This window comes from Neopsephotus bourkii, unplaced genomic scaffold (assembly GCF_033783945.1).
Source record: "Neopsephotus bourkii isolate Nb327-2 ecotype Australia unplaced genomic scaffold, CSIRO-AGI_Nbou_v1 NB_357, whole genome shotgun sequence".
Taxonomy (NCBI): Eukaryota; Metazoa; Chordata; class Aves; order Psittaciformes; family Psittacidae; genus Neopsephotus; species Neopsephotus bourkii.
In genome coordinates, this window is record NW_026900863.1 from 2,183,097 (window position 1) to 2,208,333 (window position 25,237).

The 25,237-nt window shown below is 40.8% G+C and overlaps 1 protein-coding gene across 2 annotated transcripts in view; it reads right to left on the reverse strand.

The window, feature by feature from the left end:
* Positions 1-25,237, reverse strand: part of TENM2 (teneurin transmembrane protein 2) — a 186,501-nt gene that overhangs the window by 37,848 nt on the left and 123,416 nt on the right. For both annotated transcript variants that reach the window (XM_061348443.1, XM_061348442.1), the window contains 3 exons: positions 15,759-15,905; positions 4,936-5,146; positions 691-810 (listed from right to left, as the gene is read on the reverse strand). In XM_061348443.1, the coding sequence (XP_061204427.1) occupies positions 691-810; positions 4,936-5,146; positions 15,759-15,905 (478 nt within the window). The remainder of the gene's footprint in view (positions 1-690; positions 811-4,935; positions 5,147-15,758; positions 15,906-25,237) is intronic.

Here is a 25,237-nt window from a genome sequence, read left to right on the forward strand (position 1 = left end):
TCCTATTAATTATTTCAATTCAATTGTTTGCATGCAAGATGAAGATAAAACGGCAAATGTTTACAATGCACGTGTCACAGAGAAACTGGTTTAGTTACTGTAGCCAGGAAACTAGATAAACTACGACACTCTGATTTGTGTTTATCTGAATTTGTGTGCATTTCAAATCAGCTGATACAAGGGGGAAAAAGCACTTTTTTGCACAGCAGGAAATTGTCTAAATATATTCAATTAGAATCTTTTGATTACATTCTACCCTGAAGAAGCTCAAAAGATAGTGGATCTTCAAAAGGGAAGAGAGTCAGAAGGGAACTCTTAACAAAATATACTCTTCTATAATGATACTTTTTTTTTCCCTAGCAGTGTTTGCCTCCCTTGCATTTTAAAATGCAGTATTTCTGGTCTCAGCTGGATATTACTGTAGCCCACAAATGTTTTCATAGATACAGAGCAATTTATTGGAAAGAGTGTGCCTGCTAAGACGTCATTATCAGAAGTCAGCCCTTGCATATCTACTCGCAGTTAGCATTCAAAGTGCCATGTGAAAAATTACTTTTGTGTTTACTTAATAGCTCTTTGCCCTGGGAGGAATGCGATGTATGGTACCACATGGTTCCATTAGATCATACCATCTGTTAATCAGCAAAGACACTATCTGAAATGGGGACACAATGAAGCAAGCAAACTCACGTGCCATCCTGACGAGTGATGGTATAGCCATACTTTGGATACTTGACAAATGACACGTTGACCCCAACTAGAGGCGTTCCATCTGTAGTCACCACTTGGCCTCTTATGAGAGACACAAGACTGAAGAAGAAAGATAATTAAAGGTATTAAAGTTAGTTACAAAAGTTACATTGTTTATAAACTGAGTAGTGGAACATTTGTGCCTCATTTACTCTAAATCCAAAGTTTTTAGAAGATACTGAAGATGTTGGCCCAGCGTCATCTATATACTTATGTTTATACTCTGACCTATGCAGTGAGGTCTGTGTATACAGAATGGGAGTTGGTGCCTTCCTTGTCTAACAAGGCTTTGTTTCACTGTCTGAGGCGGCTTTGCAGAGTAGAAAGCTATCTCATATTCAGCAATGTCAGAACTGTGACCTTGAAGTCCCACTGAAACAATACTTGGGCGCTTCTCAAAAACCTCCCTGGGTACAACAGAGTGTCTGTGGATGCCTCATACACTAGGCGAATACAGTGTAATGTCATACCTCTTTTATAGAACCAGTTTTCCAAACTTAGGTTCATATTCCTTCATCTTAGGGTGTGAGTGATGCTTGTACACTGCATTTGGACCTGATCTGCAACCTTTGCTTTAAACTTTGTCAGCAGGTGAAAGGACTTTAAGGCCAGAGTTTTCTTAGCCAGCAGGTTAAGCAGTTTCGCTTAACCTAAGGGAGAAGAGGGGTCATTCACATATGAGCCACAGTCAGTCTGTTCTCTTTTGAGAGTACTCTGCTGCAGCTAAGAGCACAGTGGGCAGAAATCGCTGCTGCCCACCTGGTTGCCTCCTCAGCCTCTGAGCACTGGAAACAGCAAGTCCCAGTGCTCCCTGCTGCACTGCTGTCCTGCATGGCCAATCTGTTCCTGCCCCTCTCTTCTCCCGGCTCCTTTCTCTTCCACATTCCCTGTACCCTGAGAGAAGCAGACTGGTGAGTGGGGAAAGCTGCATGGTCAAAGGGAGATGGAAAAGACATCTTTGTACATGTACATCTCTTTGTAGATGGTTTCCTTTTCTATATGGGAAGCACGAAAAAAGGAGAAAGCAATCTGGGGAAACAGGGAGAGAGTTAAATCCTGCTGTAACCCATAATCTATGGGATCAAAAATGAGGCAGAAAAGCCGCATTTCTGAACTGACTGTGCTGGAGGGACTGGAGCTGCCCCTAAATCTTTGCAGGCTCCATGCACATCAACAGGCATAGCACCCTGACACCCAGCATCCCGATACCCAGCATCCTGACACCCAACCTGAGCTGCAGGACACAGGGATCAAACTGAGTTGCTTGCCTGAAACCTGGCACAATGCAGTTGAATTCTGGAATGGCTGTAAGCAGATGGCATCAGAGAACATCTATTTGCACTATTTTCAGGTCTTTTCTATTAACTCTGAGATGTTCAAGGTACTTGATGTAAATTTCTAAATGTATTAACTGCCTATTCAACAACTACTCCCTTTCATTTTTATTCCAAACAAGGTATATGTTCTTCAATATTACATAAAAGAAACTAGTTAATGAAAATTAACCATTTCTGTTACTTTGGTTTCAGAACTTTCAACCATTACTTGGCCCTCCAGGTCAAATTCTAATTTGCAAAATCAACATTTCATAACAGAATATGGAATATAATAGAAGCTGCCCAAGATGGCATTAGTGTTCTTGCTTGAATTATTTTGTGCTACAAACATACAGAAATAGTTGTAGGAAGATAGTCACTTGAGCTTCTATAGGGGAACAGTATAGAAAGCAGGTTAAGGAAGAAATCATCACATGGTAGAAGAAAACTAATAATGTTCATGACAATTTTTTATACCTTCAGTTTTAATACTTCAGGAAATAATTTGAATAAGAACATTGTGGCTAATACTTTTCATTTCTAAAACACCAACATATGGGACACAATAGATATGAAAATTTGTAGCTAAAATCTAGATTTATAAGAAGTACTATGTTGACTGACAGTCACAGAGGACAACTTTCCTTTTGCAGTCTTTCAAAAATCTTTAAAATTGACACAATAGGTGATTCTTGCAATCAATGCATTTTGTTACTTACTGCTTTAGTGGAGTAGGAAATAACTTTATTTTTCTTATGCTAGTACTGGGAAAAAATCATAACCACTATTTTGTACCAGTTTGAACGAGAGGGTGAGCTAATAAAAGAGAGAAGTCATTATCTGTCCTGTTAGCTATTCTTGAGACTGTGGCAGCTTCAATAAATGTGAAACTTGGAGTCCAACCCTGCCGCACTTTTACAAAGTCCAAAATTTTAGTTTTAAAACCTTCAATTTGACACTTTGTATTAGATTTGCCTAAAATTGGTACCAAAAATAACATCTGAGCTGTAGATTTCTCAAAAGCACCTTCACGACTTAGAGGTTAAGGCCAATTTAAAAATGTCATTAATATGCCATTTGCAAAGATGTGTTAAAACACATGACACACTTCAGATGAATAAAACAAAGCTAAAACTCCTGCCACCAGGAACCCTAGAAAAGATACTTAACATAAAGCTAAAATTTAGAATGAGATTTTTTCAAAGAGCCTCAGGATTGAAGTCCCCAGCTCTCACTGAGTCTAGGGCTCTAATTCTTACTGTTTAGAAGACTCCAACCTCTATCTATGCCTACACAGCTTGATTATTTCTAATACAGTTTCTAGTATTTCTTGGGTGGCACAAGAACGTCTGCATGTCACGATACTCCTCTAGAAACCTGGAATGATAATCACCTGCTTTTGTACAATACTTCAAGGTGTAGGAATGAAGTGTTAGATCATGTTAGTAACACAACTAAACATTCCAGATGATAGTGCAATGCAGATACAGGGAACACTCATTTTCATTCTGGGTGGCTTAATGAGGCAGCGGCTCAAGCACTCGTTACATACAGTACGGCACAGGAAACTGCCTGCTCCTCTTCAATCCAGGAAATTATGCTGATCATAACATATAGAGAGTGGCAGGCACCAACCAGCCTATGGACTGGATGCCTTTTATGCTGTAGCCTGGATTTCTTTTTGAACAATTGCTCAGCTCATGAATGAGTAAGCTTCTCTCTCGCCTTGTTTTTTTTCTCATACAACACTGCAAAACATTGCAACAATTCCCTCATCTTATTTTTACAGAGCTGATGAGGACAAAAAAATCACAAAAAATTAGATGAAACCAGAGCAATTTAACAATTTTCTATTGTTTTGCCAAACTCCATGTGTGCATGCATATAGTATTTTATAGAATAGAATAGAGAATATATTACATAAAGTAGGATCCAACAGGGATTTTCTGATAGAATATGGAAATCATTTGAACATACAATGGGGACCTGCCTGCTGCATCCAGAAATGTTATGATCCTCATTTTACAGACAAATATTTAATGGCTTGCTCTGCCTCACCCAGTGAGCCTATAATGAAATCCTGACTGAAAAAAGACTTTCCTGTAATGAAGTCCCAACTTTTGGGCACTATCTCAAATGAAGTTATTTCTCCAGTTTTAACCTTGGCAATATGAGCATAATTAACATATTCATCAACTTCTTAGCATCTTTCCATGGAGATATATTTAAATAATATTGATAAATAGGAACACCCCTTTTTGAAGCATACAATGGCATCAAACATCAATTAACGACGTGCTGGCTTTTACAGTCATTATAAATATAAAATTAATAACGAGAACAAACACAGGAAAAGAAAATGAAGAATAAAATGAAAGCCTAGTGAGATGTATTGATGATGCAAGTAGAACAGATTTATATATGGAATACATAATCAAATCCCCCCTAAGTTAATGTATCTTTAGAATAATTTGAAATGTTATTCCATTATTGAAACTTTTGTTAAGGGCGGTAAATAAAACACAATCTCTAACTGGAAACTAGTTTGCATTTTCCCTTGTTCTAGATTGCAGTCTTCATAAAATATTAAACTCAGAAGCTCCTACCTAGTGGAAGGAATCTTCTTCTAGGGGTTTCCAATATGTTAAAATGCCAATGTGTTAAAATGTTAATAAAACTCAGTGCTATAAAATAAAGGTCACATCACAAATTGCAAGACCGTGCCCTCAGTGGGAATGATGCATCAGATGCAAACACATGAAGCATCTGAAAGCAGCATCTCATGTTTAAACATGAATAAAGTCTCTGGGAGGAATTTTCCCAAACAGTGCAACTGCACAGACACAGCATCACATTTTATAGCTGCTACCTGCTGTTGAAGGGATTTTCTCCTGGGATGATGTGAGTGCTGTCCTTCCCCACTAAAAGCTTGATCCGATCGTAGAATGACTTCACAGCTGGGGAACCAGAATGGCTCTGTTGTATGATATCAAGGGGATCACGTGAACCACGGCACAGCAGGCTATTTTGACAAGTAGACTGGAGGCAGCAGTCTGGGTCCAGGCAGTCAACCAAGCCATCTGAAAGGTAAGAGTCATTTGGAGTCAGCCAGCTGCACAGTGCTATCAAGCAATAACATCTAATGGACATCTTAAGGAACTGAAAAAACCTTATTGCTTACTCTCCATAACATCCCTATGCCATAAAACTGGCGATTGAACCAACGAGGCTGAGGCTGTCCCAAGAACACTGGTTAAACACCATTACTGCTACAACTAATTCAAATCAGTGTTAGGTGAGAATTAATCCCAAAGAAATCTCTTAAGGGTTGAAACTGGGAAAAAAAGAGTAGTGGCAGGAGTTCAGGATTTTCTTGGTTATTTTTTTAATTTGTTTGGTTGTGTTTGTTTTTTCTTAAACCTTTCCAATTGTTTGTTTTACAAAGGTTTTAGATTTCCTTGCTGGGCTTTAAGATTCTTGAGAATTACATTGTTTAATTTCATTTGTTCAGTCTGGGAAAATAAGGGAAGGAGACAGGGGTGAGAGAGTAAGTTATCATTACCTAAGTAAGATACAAACTACATTGTACCCATTTTGGTAGTAGAGAAGTGCTGCTGGAACTCCCACCTCCCACAGATATCTGATTCAGAACTTGTTTGCATGCTTTAGTAAGGGAGGATCACTCACAGAGCTGGTGGGTTCAGTCATCACATTACATGTTAGGTTGTCCATCAAGAATATGGCTTAGGAAGTATTTTTAAGAAAAATTAGAATTTAAACACCAGAAATTAAAATGGAATCCTCAGTGGGGAGATTGATCTGTACACTGAGATAAATCACAACCATTTTTAGCACATACCGTAACCATTTCTAGCATCCTACTTTCCACTGGTATTATCATTTAACTGAAATATGTTCTCTCAATGGAGCTCTACTGTAATTTAGAGATTAATATCCATTTACTTTAAAATATTACCCTCTAACAATTCAGAAACATTTATTCATCTACTCTGGCAAGAATCAGGCATCCAATCTGCAATCTACTTAGGTCTGTAAACTTTCAGACTCCCCAAGACATATTTATCTGATTTTTGAGTACAAATACGGTCTGGGCACCAACTGAATACCATGCACAAGAGAGAACATTCCAGTAGGTTAGCTGACAAAATTACTCCAGAGTACGATCATGATTCATGTATTCTAAAGCTTTTCAAATGCACAACAGACCAGCATTACCTTACACAGTGGTAACTGGAAAAACAACAACAGCAAAAGAAAAACCCAAACCTATGAAAAGGTTTCTTATTTTAGAATCAGCCTGGTATTTCCAATGGCCTGTGTATGCCTGAAACGAATGTTTCTGATTCAAAAACAAAATTGCCACGGTTTTCTGACAATGTTTCATTCATCCCTCTAAGGAAATTTAAGTTAGACAAACTACCTTGTTGCAAGAGCTATACCTTGCTGTAAGGTCAGTCGCCTGTTCACATTAAGAGCTGCATTCATCTTGAAATCCTTTCCAATGTGGTGGTAGGAGTTTTCATTCTTGCTACAGTCTTTTTTCCACCCACTTTATATAATCATTCTAAGGGCACCATTAGCTTCAGATTATAGCTCAAGGCAGTCTTCCTATTAAGCTCTGAGAAGTTTTGCTCCGCGTCCTGCTTTCTCTCTCAGCTTGTGACACCTCTACAGGCATGAACTTTAAGCTGACCACTGTTCAGTCTGCTCAGTCCTTTCATTCATATGACCACCAGCCAAGAGAATCCTACCAACACATTAGAAATAACAGAAGCAAAACACAGCATATAAATTACTGCCTTTGATAAATTTACCTGTTCAAGCTGCACCATATTTTTGCTATACCTGTTATTACAGGTGAGCATATGTTATGTCTGTAATGACCTCATCAGGCAGCAGATTATGGGATGCTGCAACCAAGCACTTCTGATAGCACCATGAACTTTCAATTGGCATATCAATCTTGCAGCGTCCTGTCACTCATGCGAATCACATCTTGATGCTCCCAAGCCCCTTTGGATATAGTCTGACATTGCAATCTTCAGTAAATTACCCTGTCACTGCCAATCTCACCGTTATCTCACAAACAATCAAGCAGGCAATCAAACTGCTCTGAATTGCTAGTTCAGGACCTGGGAGGCTAGAAACATCTCCATTCAATACCAGGGAGAAACCTGGGTATGATTCCTTTCATGTAGGAAGGGTTTTATGCAGTATGTGCATTCAGACTTGTGTGCTTTCAGATGCTCACAAGAATATTTAGAAATGACAAGCATATAAATTAACATAAATACGCACCATTTACTTGTTGGAAACATTATTATTTATAACATATGGCTATTTTCTCCTGTACTAATTTATTCCCAGATGGCAGGATTCAGCGTTAGGATATTTTTACCTTACGCCAACTAGCTGATCCAGCTTGTTGCAACAACAGACCCGATGTATGGATCTGTTCAGCATAGGCAGCCAGAACCTGGGCACTGCTGTTGAGTGTCACAGGCTTACACATCACTACTCTATTTGCATTCAGAGTTGCACTGCTGCTATTACTTACTTTGTTGCTCCAAAAGCTCTGACTCTATGTATGAAAGAGTATTGATTGCTGTCAGAATGTATTTGTTTCTAGGTCATCTTTGCCTGATTTGCTATCCAGAGGAATTACCCCAGAATGGCTGAGGTTGGCAGGAACCTCTGGAGCTTTTGCAGCCCAACCATCCTGCTCAAGCCAGGCTACCAAAAGCTGACTGTTGAAAACTATGCCTGGACAGTTGTTGAATATCTCAAGGATGGAGACTCCTTACCTCTCTGGGCACCCTGCTCCAGTGCTCTGTACTCCTAAGGATAAAGAAGTGTTTCTCAGCATACATTTGTGCTGGGCATTGTTCCTCCCCAGGTGCAGGGCTTTACATTTCACAAGATTCCTAACAGCTCATTTCTCCAGCTGTATATTACCATTACATATGAAGCAAATTCTTACGGAATCATTTAGTTGCATTAGACTCAGTTGATTAAAACCAGGGCTAGAAAAAAAAGATCCCTACCTTCTGTAAGAAGCTGCATGAATTTTAATTAGAATTCAGTACTTTGTTTTTTAATACATACTTCAGACCTTGTCATCTTCCAGATCTCCTCAGGTACACTGAATTATTTATCTGGCTAATTCAATGACAAAAACCTCACCATTAGCCCCACTGAGATACTGCTCCCTTTCACAGCATACTCATCTGAGTTTTAAAGTGGCCAGTTAGTAGCTTTCTAAAACTCTCTATACTGAAGGAAAGAGACTTTAGAAGGAATTAAGGTGATGCTCAACCTCCTTCAACAATCTGAAACCAGAAGTCCTGACTTGGCTTTAACTGAGAAGAAAGAAATAGGAACTTTTGATCTGATTTCAACTGGCAGCACAGGAGTACCTCTCCACTGCTGCTTGTGGTTTCCTGAATTCACAAATCTTTTCAGGAACAAAGCAAGTGACATGGTATTCCTCTTGAAGACATCACTTCTGCTAGTGGGTGCATGCATTTTCGGAGAACTGAACAAGCATTTTGGCAGACTTACTTTACAGCAAGAAGAAAATTTCCAACTATTACATGTAAGTAGAATAATGTACTTGTCTATGCCATATTTCACAAGGGCCTTAAACAGTTTTTGTCCTGAACATCATGACAATGCCTAAAAAACTCTGAGAAGAAACAGAGATGCATTTTTTTGCTAATGTATTTAGAACCTCTCATCATCACTCATCTTTCACCACTGGATAGATCTCTTGTCACATTCAGGGGACTGGATTCCAGGATTCACAGGGTCTGGGTTGGAAGGGACTGTAAACAACACCTAGTTCCAGCCCTGCCTTGTTTCCAGAGCAAAGCTCCTGAGCCCCTGCTCAGCAGAGGGCATCCTTACGCTTCACCAGCTTCAGGAGCTGGGGACTCGCAGAGTGCAATTCCTGGAAATTTTTCTTTTTCCAGTAAACATTTCAGACTGATGATTAAAATGGAGGAGGGGTGAGGGGGGAGGGAGGGCGGGAGGGGGAAGAGCAGCTATTACAAACCCTGAGGGCAAAAGGGCCTTTGATCACTCTAAGGGCAAATTAGTTAATTTATCATGATCCAATTTTAATTATGTGTAGTATTAATATACCCAAGGTGAAAGAATTTGAGATGCTCTATCAGATTATCAAAAGAGTAGGCTTTCCCTGTGCCAACACAGAAAGATTTTAATAGAGCTCTAAAGCTACACGCAGAACTGTTTCCACAGACAGGCTATTCCACAGCCCAAGATATCTTATTACCAGGAAGTTTTATCTAATATTTAACCCAAACTTTTACTTTTGTAGCCCGATCGAATTGTTCCTCAATTAGCCAGACTGGGAAGCCTCTCTGCGAACCGTCAGGATATCCAAATTATATCACTGGCTCTTAAAACAAACTGTTGAGCACAGCAGAGTATTTCTGGAACCATCAAACCTAAATCAAAGCTGCCTTTCTGGAAAGGTTGGATTGTAAATCCAAAATTGTGGTTAAATAGGATAAAACTGGTTTATGCGTAACCTGAGTGTGCCTCTGAATGCTCCCAAAACTCCCCAATGAGGTTTTAAAGTACCCTGGCACATGACATTGGTAAGCAACAGCTTCATTTCCCTTGCCCACTCAGGACCCCTGTGCTGCCCTGAGCTCTGGCAGTTGGGAAACCCCTCATCCCTAAGAGCACCAGATGGAAATGACTACTGCAGGTGTAGCTCCAGCTGCACACTGAGAGTGGTGGTACACAGCTTGCAAATACTAGCGAATAATCGATGATGGACAGAGCCTTGGTGACATGATCCAGGGCGAGGCATCCCTGCCCATGGCAGCGGGGTTGGAACTGGATGATCCTTTCCAACCCAAACCTTTCCACAATTCTATGCTCCAACCTCAAACCACACATGCCTTAGAGCAGAGCTGACCTGGAGGGCTCCACGATGAAAACAATCGTGACATAACTATTCAGTTCTAGTGCACCCACAGACACTTACCCAGTGACAGGGGGCTTTTAAAACCATGGAATTTGCAGTCACTGAATTTCTTGCTTTCAGTTCTCCATGGGGTTATAAGAGTATGTTATTGTAGTAACATATCCCGGGAGAGACAGTGTAAGGATAAGCTGGCTAATGTGTGTAAAGGCGATTAGAGGCTGACATGAGTTTTAGCAAAATCACAGACAAGCACACTCATTAGCTCTTGTCAAACTTACATAATGTCTGTTTTTGATACAGATTTTCTACTCAAGCCTACACGACTTACTCTGGCCCCCATCCACAATAGATTTCAAGTACTCATTACATTTAATGTTCTAAAACTGACTATTGTACAGGCTCTGGGAAGGTGTTTTCCGTGCCAAGAGTATTCTGGGTATTTATATTGAGAACTTCATAAAATCTTTTGTCTGTGCTGAATTAGAGACCCCTGCTGAGGCAATGCTTGTTGAGGCAAGCTAAATTACATGATTTGCCTTTGTGCTGTGAAATACTTGTATTATCTTAAATGTCACAAGCCTGATGCAGTATCAAGTCACAGGATTTGTAATTTTCTAAGAGCAATTTTTTTCTAAATGTTTATTGCAGAAAGACACTTCTCTTTTCTTTCTATTTTCTTTCTGTCTAATTTCAGAGATGAGTTTTCCAAGACAACTCAAATAAACAGCCTTTCAATCAGACAAGTGCACTGTCCTGACGGTGAACTTCTCTAAAAATGTGTTTTTCTCCTGAATTGAAGGGAATTCATACTGGAGCAGAGAGCTGCTTTCCCTCATTCATTATCTTTAATGTATTGTGCCAAACAGAATTACTGCCAACTGTACTTCTTGGTGGGGTTACAGCTATATAGTAACAAACTGCAGGGCAAAATTTCCTTTGGAGATAGGCACAGCTCACTTCGGAAAGCCAAGTGGAAATAAATTAAAATGTGTTTTGAAAAGAATGTCCCACTTTGCATAACAAACAAGGAGTTCCTCATTCCATTTAGTTTAGCATTCTATACTGCCATGGGTAGCTTCTTTTTCTTCACCACCCAATTTTCATCCAGATAATTACATTTTGAGGAGAAATGTGATCTGTGGCATGATTTAAGCATTTTTCTTTTTCTTTTTACCCTGCCAGTACCTGTTCTCTCCATCCTGATCAAATCTGAAACAAACCCATTTAGCAAAACCTGGGTTAGTTTCTGTTCATCTTTCTCTGAGATTACCTAATTTTTACTGTCTTGCTAATAAACATTATAAACATGAGTAATTCTGAATGGATACAAAAGGTGGGAGAAAGAAGGAAAAGAAAAGCCTAGAAGGAGCAACCCTAGAGGGCAATATGGGCTCCTGCCAGGGCTGCCTGGGAAGAGGACAGAGTTTTTAAGTAGCTGTCCCAGATTAATCCACTAAGCTCAGAACAAAGGCCCCTCAAGCATGAGCTCCCAGTATCAGCTGCATCCAACATCTAGTGAAACTGTTCTTTAGAAAAGAAGTATTTTTTTTGCTATACAATCCATTGTCCATTTTACTTGGAGGCACTCGAAGGTCTAAAATGAAATCTAGTTAAAAATGCACACGCTGTTCTGAGATACCAGAAACCTTTTCCAATTTAGGAACAAGCAATTTGTTATAAAATAGTTATTGTGAAAACATGTATAAATACTGGTTTCCTTATGAATATATCAACAGAAATATGACTTAAAAAGCAATGTACCTTCTCCCATTCCTGAAAATATCATTTCTAATCCCTTAATTTCCTAAAATAAATCCACAATGATTTAAATGGGTTATACATGTCTATTGGGGGGATTCTATATTGTAATCACAATTACAGGTCTTAAAATAAAGCTATTGCTAATCCCTCCAAAAGATGCTTAATAACTATTAGATTACTGAGGGACTGATTAAGGAAAGGATTAGATTTAGAAGAGGCCACAGTGAGTAAATTGTGTAATACAAACGTGATTTGGAAAACAGAAGCATTTTCCAATTTCAAAAGATTTTAAAAGTGAATCAGTGCCAGAAACCCCTTACTTTTCAGTTCAGCTTCCTCCTTAGAGATACATAAATAGATAAAGAGATGAATAAATAAGGGACTGTCAAGCTTTTTCAGCAAAGTAGCCTACACACCATAGTTACCCTGAGTAGGTTCATAATGAAGGCCCAGTTAAGCCCATCTCTAGATTTGACACGGGATGGCAAGGACAAATACAAGTGAACTTCCCAATCTTACCTTGGATCATGCACAGTTCTACTTGAACAGCCCTAAGAGGAGAGAACAGCTTTGGACACTCTTCTCTGGAAACCCATTTTATTTATCTGAGTAATGCACATTGACATCCCATTTAAAATGAAGATTTGTATGTCTCAGCAAGACAGGGACACATCTGCCTCATCTAGGAATAAGCCAACTAAAGGGCATTAATCTAAAATGGAAGAAAAATATTAAGTATAATCTTTCATTTTTCTCTTTCTGAACTATGGTATGGAGTTCACATTGTGGCAGATAATGAGACAAAACAGGACAAATGGGAATCCCTTTGGAGTCAGTGGCAATGCTCTTCTTGACATCCATGAAATGAAGACTTGGCCCAAGGCCTTTGAATCTGATTGTGAGATACAATTGCAGTAAGAATGGCTGAACAGTGAAAATGCTCCAAAATATGTTAAATCTGTTGCTGCATGGGGAAGAATGGAAGACAGTAAATGATCCGAGTGACTTGCTAAGGCAACTTACTTTAACAACATGAGTAAAGGGACAGAAAGAAAGGAAGTTCAGCCGTCCAGATAAGGACCTCATTTAGGCAAAACCCTGTATTTTTAGCTACCTTGCTGCCTTTTGAAAGAACAGCTTGCATCTTCATTACTACTCCACTTAACATACTTGCTTATGTTAGCAGAGCAATGTTGGTAATGGAGCGGCCAGCGTGTTCAACATTTTGCTGCAAATAAACTTGGTTGAGCTGCAAATGAAAGAGTGACTGGGAGGAAAAGAAATTTGTTTAACTTTCAATAATCTTGCACTTTCTATGAAACTTTGGGTTCTGGTAACTAGCTGAATCTTTAACATTGGTTCCTGTGGTGCAGCTTCCAGCTTTGTCTAATGAGAAAACTAAATTTTATCTGCTCCTTTATATGCTCAGTCACAATTATACGAAGGTGCAGCCTGAAGCACAGAGTACATATTCCTTCCTTCCTTCCTTCCTCTCCATTCCTGCACACTCTGGTGCTCTCCCCTGTGTTAGCACTGATAAATGTATAGGTCATAGGATGAGCCCCTGGCCAGATATATAGTGAACCAGATGCATAAAGACTAGTAAGGCAAAGGCAGAACTGCACTATAAGATACCAAGTATTAAGTGATTAATGTTATACCCAGTTTTGAGTTTTGATGTCACTCTTACGACTGATGGTTTGCCAAACAGATGGGAATGACAAAGACTGTCCTTACAGCACCCAATGCCATTTCAAAGAAATCAGAAATTCAAAATACAGTAAAGCAAACTGAAACAGCAAAAATCACCAAGGCATGAGAGAGACAGGAGAGTTCTGCAGTGCCACACAGCCTGTGCCACCTCGGCTGTGCACACAACACGGCGTGGATGAGATAAAGCATTGTCTGTTCATGTTTTCAGGTACAGCTTACAAGTGTATGTAAAACAGCAGCTGAGGATGTGCTGGACATCTCCTGCTCTCCCCTGCAGAAAGACTACAGAAACCTAATGAGGATGAGGCTGTTGGAGAGCAGTAATGATCATCGGGTTGAACTCCTCAGCTAAGTGTCAGAAAACAAAGGATAACAAAGGATTCATTTCTGCCTTTATCATAAAATCCCCATGTGAAACGTGTAGGTCAAATAGACTTTTGAGGTTGTTTGGACCTTGGAACAGGCATAGACTTTCAAACCATCTACACTCTGACATGGAACAATAAGCAGCAACCACTTCAGTCTCTGGAAAAACATGACTTCAACCTGCAAGCATTGAGAGTGACCCAAGTGTTCTCCCTTCAATCTTTCTAGCCTTCAGCTAGACCAAACAGTTTTCTTTGAGGTGCAACTAGGGCAAACCAGAAACCATGCACCTTCCACATTAATGTTGATTAATATTACACATCTGTTGTAGGCATATTTATTCTATGTATTCTTTGATTTTGACAGCCTTTTAGAATTCTGCAATTTTAAATTGAGATGAACAGCTGAATGCTCCCACTGGTCATTTTTTCCCATTCGCCTGTTTCACAAGTGCAGAATATGGTCTTGGATAGGTAAATAAATGTAATAACGTTTTCCATACTCATTCTTTACTTTGATGAAAATCTGATTACATATCTATTCTCAAATTTTCCTCCATAATCTTCAAAGCCTGTCAAATCTGCAAATCTGAGCAGTTCACCTTCTAGTTTCTTACACTGCATATTAACACAAGTTTAGTGGGTTTTGTTGTATGGTTAAAAGCCAACTAATGTAATCTGTCAGTTAGATTCTGGTCTTAATTCAGTCACAGAGATAAAGCAAGTTCCAGTTTTCTGAAACTGAATCAACTCTAGAACTTTTCAAGTATTTCTGTAGCACTGATCACATGTGAAACCACAGAACTAACAGGAGTTACAGGTTAAGGCTAGCGGGTGATACTCAGATGTGGTTAATATCATGTGATCAAACCCAAATATACCTGTTCCTCAGTTTGGGACTTATGAACAATTTCCACACCCTAAAATCTTCTATAGAATTAAAGTACTAATCTTACTGACAATTTTACTCTTGAAGCAGCCATTCAAATAAGCCAAATATTTCCTTGCAGTTTTAGGAAGTACCACAGAACATACACCACAGAAAGCTTTGCAAAATGAGATATACTACAGCTATTTTTGTCAGTAAACAGAGCCTTACCTCATGTGACTGCGCAGCTCACAGCAGTACAGCCACATACACAGGTTGTGCATGCAAGAGCCTGACCCTGGCCTCCAGCACAGAGCAGGAAAAGCACTGCTAAATGTCCTGGCCAGCCAGCCATGATGCCTGTGCACACCAGCAGCTGCCTTGCCATTCACCTCTGCCCACAGCCCACAGGAAAAGCTCTGTCCGGGGCCATGCTCTGCACCCAGGTTCAGCAGGATGGGGTGGAACTGTGCCTGCCCATGCGCTCCTGACCCATGCTATGGGTCATCACATCCCTGCAGGTCATCACATCCCTGCAGGTCACCATATCCCTGCGGGTCACCATGTCCCTGCGGGTCACCATGTCCCTGTGGGTCACCACATTCCTGTGGGTCACCATGTCCCTGCGGGTCACCATGTCCCTGCGTGAGGCCACAGCTCACTTGGTCTCATTTGTTTCAAAAGAAATGTAACAACAACATAAAGAAAAACCTCTTTCCATTGTGGGTGGCAGAGCCCTGGCCCAGGCTGCCCAGGGGGGTTGTGGAGTCTCCCTCTCTGAAGACATCCCAAACCTGCCTGGACAAGTTCCTGTGTGACCGCTCTGGGTGACCTGCCCTGGCAGGGGCTGCACTGGGTGATCTCCAGAGGGCCCTTCCACCCTGGTGATGGTGTGAACAGCACTTGACAGCAACAACAGCCCAGGTCCTTCTGAAAGGAAGCGACTCGCATGGGAAGTGGTGGAATGCGCTGCTGCTTGGGGACCGGGGCCGCAGGGCTGTGCTCACCTCCCTCGTTGTCCTTGCTGTCCGCGCAGGCTGTCTCCATCGCGACGTTGCAGCCGGGCCCCCTCCATCCGGGCTGGCAGACGCACTGCCAGCTGTTCTGGCCCAGCGTGCACCTCCCGTTGCCGTTGCACAGGTCGGGGCACCCATCTGGTTGAAGAAATGGAGAAGGTGAGGACAAGGCCCTGGCGCACGGTGCCGCTCAGACCAGTCACATCACTGTGCACACAAAAGGGCTCGTTCTGTTGGTGGGACAAGCGCTCTCCTGGCCCGGAGGCATATAATACCTCAGAGCCATGGGGGTTTGACTCAAGCCAGAAGGCAGGAGCACTCCTACCATCAGACATAATGTGTACCCTGGGCACCCAGTAAAGGTTAAGACCTTGAGTTGGCAGAAATTAGTTTGCTGACAGAAGATCACAGCCTCTTATTTTTCCCAATGTACGTGTGTGGATACACATACATGAGGGAGAACGTCTTCTTCAACAGGCCTGTCAATGTTCAGAGTGCCTTTTATATTTTGCATTGCATAATTCTCCGGAGCTTCCCTAAACACAGTTTAAATAAATAGCTATAAAAGTATTTTTAGCAGCCATTTAAAAAGACCTACTTATTTTACACGAAGTGTACTCATGACAACATTCCATGCTTTCCAAAAGGCACGTAAGAGAGATCCCACAAAAGATGCCTGTTCTGAACTGACTATGGATATCACATGACATTGTATAGCATGAGCTGAATTAAGATCAAAAATATTCATTAGCTAAGGTGCTTATATGTTCTACCAGAATGTCCACAGGTAACAGAATACTTTGACTGCATTTTCCTGAAACTAAGTCTCTTACTGAATATTCATTATAAAAAAAAGGGTAAGAAAACCAGTTTCCAGCCTTCATATCTACAATCAAATGCATCAACACCCAATCCACACAAGCATGTCTGTTTGTCTGTGGAGGCAATAGAAGGTTTATGACTCCTGCAGCAGACCTCTCATCACACCTTTTCATGTCGCCTTACTGACAATGGATGTTGGGTCCCAGTCATTCAAAGACTCCCTTGTTTGGCTTGGAAGTAGATAATCCTGCCATCTCTACCACCACCAGAGGACATGGAATAATTAATCCCACTGCTGATGGTTTTGGACAGAAAATTGATCTCCAAACAGCTCAGAAAGCTTCATGCTCTCTCCTCTTCCCCTCCACCAGCAGTGATGAGTCACTGTTGGCATCAAGGTCTGCAGGGACCTGCTGCAGCCCTCTCAGTTCTCACTGACTGGCTGGGTTAGTCCTTTGCATTTGCCACCATAATCCCAAGGTGTGACTATTAAGTAAGCACTCCACTTCCCTGGCATTTTAAGAGTACCAAAGAGCTAATGGGCACCCCACCAGAGTGTGGATACTCTTTGCAACAATTGTGAAGGAGGAAATATCCTGAAAGCAAATACGTCTGCTTTGTTTAAGCAGCACCACCTCAGATGTGCATCACTGGAGAAAGACTAAGATGACAGTTGCCTTTGTGCCCCTTCGCCTCGGCAGGTGACTGGGAAAAGGAGCAACTGTCAAACCAGCACAGTTTTCCTAGCAGGGCTACAGGTTGAGCAGCCTTCCAGAGATCACCAGATTCTCTCTGTGTTTCCTCAAATCTCTTCAGAAAGCCACAGCTCTGAGTTTGTGTCTTTCTGCTCCTCCCAGCTGCCTTTTCTGTAGCCAGGTGGTGGAGAGAAGCTCCTCCTATCCCAAACTGGTTTTCACACTGCTGCAAGAGTTTCATGTATGGGAACAGTGAGCCGCCTTGTATTCCTGGTACTCACACAACTCTATCACACTGTGTAAGCATCCACTTTTACTTTTCCTCAATGCATTGTTACCTGAGACATTTATAGTGATTAAGGAGTCCACAGCCACATTAATTTTTGATATGATTAGGAAAGTTTCTTATACTCCTTAAAAAAAACCCCAAATAAATGAATTGGGCCTGATGAAGGTGCTGGGCTGAGACCTCTGAGGCCCCAACTGTTCCACAGAAAAGGCTCTTTATTCATAACAGCAACCAAAGTTCCTGTGCATGTTCCTACCTGGAACAATGGTGCCAGACACTGCACCATTCTAGCACTGTCAGAGCAGCTTCATCTCCACCAAAGGTCTGTGGAGTAAAACACCAGGCATCTGCCAGACCATTCAGTATATTTTATGCAGAAAGCTATCAGCAGCCAGAAACAAGTCCTAGAAATTTTATTTCAGTGCTTTTGTGTATAAAAAGTACAGCCCCCTTTCACTTAACTGTAAGGTTACTTTGGCATTACATAGCTTACCTATAAAAAAATTGCACTTATTTTGCAGCACAAGTAATATATTTTCAAGGCTTTTTTTCCTTTCGTCAGGTTGTTTGAATGACCAAAGTGACAATGTTTGAGGGGAGGCATCACACTGTAGGACAAATTATTCGTTTTAAAAGAAAACCAAAGAGTAATTGTGAATATACACACAGGATGAGGCACTGAGGAGAATTAAATCACTGAAGCAGTTTGCTTTGCATCATATGAGCAAGATGAAAACATGAACAGTGGGGAGCTAGCAAAAGCTCTGAAAGTTTTACGTGCAGCTGGGACGTGACTTTGCGTTTAGCCTGAAGAGAAGCAAGCATCACTGGGTTAGACATGGTGTTGCTAGGTAACACTATGCTACCTTCACGGAGTCTGTTTAAACTCTGGCCTTCCAAAGACAGACTTTGTGCTTCAATAACATAAATATCAGAAGGAAGGGTTAAAAAACAGCAGTTGACTATAATAAGATCCAAGTACTTTGACAATAATGTCTTCCTTAAAAGGTCTATTAACTGAATGCTGTACTAATTTTCAAAAGAGTTTTAAGTAACAGACAACTCTTTAGATATTTGGCATGGTTACGTGCGTTTCCATACGTGTATGTGTGCATATATGAATTTCTGTTTATAACTTTGTTTCTTCAAGCAAATATTTACATAGTATTACAGTTTGTTAGACCAAAACTTGTTCTAAGAGCCTGTTGACATATTGGCAGCTCTGCTGACAACAGAGCTCCACTATGATCTATTAATAACAAGTTTTCTTCTAAAAAGAGTTTATATTTGGGCAGTGCACAGATTTAAATCCCTCTATATGTGCATGTGTGCAGTGATTAGTACTGATGAACATCCTGGTCACACACAGCATCTGCATGTGGCTAATGGGTCTTGATACCCTCCAACAGGTTTTGACACTGGGCAAGGTCACAAAATGTATAACTGAGGAGCCTCCAGAGCCTCAGGAAGTGCGTGGTTCTCCCACCTGGACATACAATACGGTCTTTGCTGGACATGCACACTGTATGAAGTATGTCCTAACACCAAGTGCTCTGTTCAAGCTTGCTTTCATACTGCACTCCCAGCTCACACAGAACACTGCATTGCCTCCTGGCTGTCTTATGAATTCACTTACAGAATAAGGCAGTTAGAGGGAAGGGCTATCAACATCTAACCTTAAAAAGTTATCTGCCATAGTATGAAGCTCTCAGTCACGGCACAGAAAAGAGACCTTCATGCTAAGCAGACAGGTTGCTATTCGTGGTGTGTAGAGAAATTCTGCTCATCTTTTCTATTATTGTATACTTAATGGAAAAATGTCAAAAAGCTAGGTAAAAAAAAAAAAGAAGAAAGTGCTTGTTTAAAGTGCTAGATTGGCACTACTGCAGCCTGTGACTTGCCTGTGGGACTGCTAACTGGGGCTTTAATACAGGGACATATCCATTTACAAGTAAAACAGCACTTACATTTCTTCAGCTTATCCATTCCCGTGCATATATGGTGACAGAGAGAGGAACTTTGGTGATACATAGCACAAATAAATACTCAATAACAATATGTGAAGAATATGGCTTAAGGAAAAGTGTGGTAACTTTGCCATAAAATAGTTGAATTCCTTTGTCTAGGAATTAGATTTCTGTCTCTTGACTGTGCCTACTGCCAAGAGGAAGAGGATCTACCAAGGATGCTAAGTAAATAATGTATTATCAGAAAAATAGAACACTATTTAACAAAGCACTATGAAAAATGAGAACATGCCAATAGGATGAGGAACATTTAGTCAACTACAACTCTATGTATACAGTTACTACATTGATCCTATTTCACACTCTCAGTATCAATGGAGAAAAAGGATCAAAAAGGATGGAGACCTTTGCTTAGACAAATTACGAAAAGAAAGCTCCTGTATGGAAGCATTTAGATTTTGTTACTTGTTTGTAGAGCTCCACTATGCCACAGTCCATGAGGAGGCCTAGAAGATGCTATAACAATACAAATTAAAGTTTTTTGATAGCCACAACAGAAAAAGAAATACTGAGTCGAGGAAACAATCACCACTGCCATAGTCAGGGCTACAGGGATGCTCAGGGTTCTGGAGCATCTCTCTTATGAGGAGAGATTGCGGGAGCTGGGCCTGTTCAGTCTAGAGAAGAGCAGACTGAGAGGGGATCCCATCAATGCAGATCAGTATCTCAGAGGCAGGTGCCAAGGAGGATGGTGCCAGCCCCTTTTCAGTGGTGCCCAGTGCCAGGACAAGGAGCAATGGCCGTGAACTGAAAACACAACAAGTTTCACCTCAACATGAGCAAGAACTTCTTTACACTGCAGGTGGCAGAGCCCTGGCACAGGCTGCCCAGGGGGGTTATGGAGTCTCCCTCTATGGAGACATCCCAAACCCGCCTGGACACATTCCTGGGTGACCTGCTGTGGGTGACCTGCCCTGGCAGGGGTTGCACTGGGTGATCTCCAGAAGTCTGGATACATTTATGAGAGAATACTCATAATTTTATCTACAGTAAAATTATTCTGAGGTTAAATATGAGGTAATTAATTCATTTTTTGACTCAGCAAATTAATTTCCAGAAGGTAGACAGTACCTCAGAGACTCTATCCACTTTGGGGTAAATTATACATGGAGTTTCTTTTCATTGTACCTTTTTAGTACCTTGTACTGAAAATTGTACCTTCAATTTCATTTTTACCTTTCATCCAATTTCAAATCTGAAAAATTCAAATCAAATCAAATTCAATTTTCAAATTTGAATTTTTACCTTTCGTTCAATTTAATTGTACCTTTTCATTGTTTCCTTTTCAGTGCCTTTTCCACTGGTGCTCAGAAGTTCCAGGTAAATAAATACATGTGTACCCAGCTACTGAGGCATATATAGGTTTCCCTTTGCATAAACTACTTTAAAACTCCAAAACAAACATTTTAAGTAAATCAAAATATAAAGACTGTCCGAATAATTTGTAGTTTCAGTCTAAACCTCAATAATCATCAGAACTTTCACGTATGGTGGGGCAAATCATTCCAGAAAATGAAGGAAGGGAAAGGGCAGATAGAGAAGAAGAAATTAGAGAAAACTTTTTAATGCTTTCAAGCTTTGAAGGAATAGGTAGCCTGTCTGTACAATTAAAGTAAAAAGGTTAATAGGAGATACGTCAGAAAGAAAAAGTAGAATCACTCTAGGTGATATGTTACAACCACTTAGAGAAATGGACAGTGTTTTTAGCCTTTACTCAGTTTGTACATGGAAAACCAGATATAAATCAAGAGGTTACACCTGCTGCATCCTTCTGATCCAAAGCTGTAGAGTATATGTAGTGAAGCTGTAGTCTGGAACACACTATCTCTTGTCTTTCCACCTAACTTCATTTCACGTGTCCATACCCAAACCCACTGTCAGGCAGTGAAGTTTTTCCATTGACCTGAATTGGTGCTGGAACCAGGTTGTCCTATGGGTAAGGATGCCCAGCAGTAGAGAGTATGTTGTACAGCACAGAGTTTTCTTGCTCACAAGATACATGTGAGTTTCAAGGGCAACATTTAAATAACATTTAAATCACATTTAAATCCTGTTCTCATTACAGCTGTTAACTACAGAACTGTAACAAATAAAAGTAGTCTGATGATGGTACCTACAGAATACAGAGAAATTACAGAAAAGCAGCAGTGACAATAGCCTGTTTAATTTGGATTTTAGAGGATAATCACTGTTTTCATATTTTCCATTCACTCCTTCAGTGAAGTTGCTGGTATGCCTACGGCTATCTCACAAATAATAAATGAGGTACATGGAATGAGGTACCTAGCAACACTGAAAATAAAATTATGCTTTTTATTTGCTATTGTTATGTTTTAATCCTTCAATTCCAAAGCCTGCAGGGCTTAGTTAAAGCCAAAGAAAGGGTATACAAATAAAATGACACATAGTGTTATGCTAGGCACACAGGACCTATTTTCTACAGAGTAACATTTTGACAAAGATAAACTCTAACCAAAACCATGTAACTAAATCTATGTCAATGCAAAATAGTATGGGTTGAGTGAGAGGTGAGGCCCCCTTGAGTGCGTTTCGACAGTTCTGCATGGCCAGGGAGCAACACAGAAGCACTAGCTCAGGTCTTCAAAGCAGGAGAGTCACAGAAATTGACAAATGGTCAAGAGTGAACCAGACCTTTCAGTGAGGCACAAACCTGGTGTCACTGCTCGAGTACCACAGCAGTGCAGCTGGTGTTTCAGAGCGCATGCACACAGAGGGGAAGCTTCTCTGTGGCACTGAAGCATTTCTCACCAAGATGCTGTGACTGGCTTCCTTGCTGCTGTTTTATTTTTTTACCTTTTTATATTCTAGAGAAAACATGTTTCAAAATTACCCAACACCCCCAATATTTCTTTAAGATAGATTTCAAACAAAGGAATGTATGGAATAACTATTCACAGATGTGCTGGGAGAGAGGAATACATGCTGAGTTGAAAGAATGGGCCAGCTAGACTTTTATTTATTGAAGAGGCTGAAAAGATGGGGAGGCTGAGAACTGAAAACTCCTGAATCCCTCTACTCAAATACCTTCTGTGGAGGCAGACAACTACGAACAGCTTCTTAAATTGCCTGGGTATGTGCATGTCATAACAGAATTTCTTTCTAAATTCTGTCTACTACGTATCTATGCAATTTCTGTCTTTCACACGTAAAGGTAAGAACTTGGAGAACATCAGCTTTCCCAGTGAAACAGAAAAAGTGGGAAGACCATGTGTGACTGTTTAGAAGAAGAGAAGCAAACCTCACACAAAGGGGATCTGCTGGTATTAAAAAGGAAGTCTCAAGAGAGGTCATCACTTGCATCTTTCCGAAGAACAAGAACTATAGAAAAAATACAGAAAAACACCCTCAAACGCCCCAAAACAGGGAGGAAAGCTTACACTGCAATATAGGTCACAAAAGTCTGAGACTGAATAAAGCCCTCACGGGTGTCAGAGCATCTCGCCTTGTTGACAAGGGATTGTTCCCAGCAGTACATTCCACTCTGCAACTTCATTCTAAGTGACTTAAGCAGATGGGCTCCCATTACTTTCTTAGGGGGAGAGACCCTTGAGGTTTTCCTCTTGTGCACAACCAACAGAATTCTCTAACTACAAGCAGCTTTTGGTGTTACACCCACCACCACCACTCCCCTCACCTTTAGGCTGTCAACAGCTGAGCAGGGAAGAGAGAGTGAGTTTGTGCTACCCTGTCCAGAGACTAGAAACCAAACAGGTCAGTAGTCAAAAAACCCATGCCTTCTCAGAAGGTTGAGCATATACAAAAAGATTCAGCTGAGTCCAGTTGGGCTATTTATGTATATAAGAAAGGCAGATTCAAGAAGGCTGTTCAGCCTGGAGAAGAGAAGCTATGTTGAGACCTCAGAGCATCTTCCAGTGTCTGAAGGGAGATACAAGGATGCTGGAGAGGGACTCTTCAGTAGGGACTGTAGTGATAGGACAAGGGGTGATGGGTTCAAACTGAAACAGGGGAAGCTCAGGTTAGAGATAAGGCAGAAGTTCTTCCCTGTGAGGGTGCTGAGGCGCTGGCACAGAGTGCCCAGAGAAGCTGTGGCTGCCCCATCCCTGGCAGTGCTCAAGGCCAGGTTGGACACAAGGGCTTGGAGCAACCTGCTCTATTGGAAGGTGTCACTGCCTGTGGCAGGGTTTGGAACTGGATGATCTTAGGGTGTTTTCCAACCCAAACCAGTCTGGGATTCTATGAAAGAAGGGAGACTGCATTTATGGGAACGTTTTTCTGATGGGGGTTGGAATTAGAACTAGGACTAAGACCTTCAAAGCCCCTTCCAACCCAAACCATTCTATGATTCTTTGAAGTTTAGTCATACGACTGGAAAGCTTCTGCAATGCTGAAAGACCAAGTGTTCTGCTGCAGCCAGGAGGCCAGATCTATTCCTGCAAATGTGGGATGTCCAGGATATCTTGCCACCACACAACCCCACATCACCCACTAACTGCAGTGGGTGGCCAGGGGTAATGGGTGGTCTAAGCATGGTGTGCAGGCAGCATGCTGTTCACATACTGCTAACCTTAACATGGAAACACATCATATCCTACACAGAAACCTACTCTGTGCACAGTATAGCTTAGTCAGTGATCAGGCAGTGAGTTTCAGATGTGTACCAGCATTAGCAAAGTAGTTACATGAAACACAGAGACAGAAGTCATTGCTGCAGCCCAGCATAGCTATGCAGCTTCTTCTACAGGCTGAGCAGATTATTTGCTGAAATTCTGAGCAAAGCCAAAATTTGACCCTAGCAGCACATTCAAGTTACGCAGTGTATTTTCAAACAAGACTCTCATTCAACTCCTATTCATATGCCCAATAAAAAGGTACATAAAAGATGCAGTAAAATTTGTGTTTAAGATAGCTGGCTCTTTCAAATTAATCTTGCTGTAACAAAATCCGTTTAGAATATAATTCTGGGTGAAAATGCATTCATAAAACCAGTACCACAACCATAATCTTTTACTGCATTGTTTCTGATATTGGATACAGGGACTGGCACCATCCTTTGTAATATGTAATACCATTTCTGAGAAAGAAGCCTTCTCAAGTTGGATTTATCTCTAAAATAACATCTCTATAAATAGTTTAGTGGCAGGGTAATAATAAAGTGACCTATCAGACAGGATGTGCGAATTCAGTCAATCGAAGAGTAACAAGCAAAACATTGACCTCATATTTAAAATAATATACAACACAGATACAAAGTAACAACTCAAATCCCGACATTAATCACAGTGTTATGGCAGGCAGTTTTAGTCATTCATTCATAAAAATTAGGCTTCACACAATTAATTGCTCCCAACCTCCCTGCACACAATGCAATTTGCTTTATTGCCATTTGAAATATGTGGCAGTCACAGCTTTTCAAAACCACACATTTGAAGTTTTCTGAATAAATGTCTTTGTAAAGTGCTGATATACTTTTAGATACGCTTGTTAACTAAAAAGATTCAAGAATCCCATATATGCTGACACACAGAATTGTGTCACATTTCTGTACTCCTTGCTCACTCTACCCTCTTCATGTCATAGGGAGAGACAAAAAGGAAAAACTACAAAAAACTCTTATGTTAAGTGATACCTGTACCTGGCAAAAGGATATTTGATATT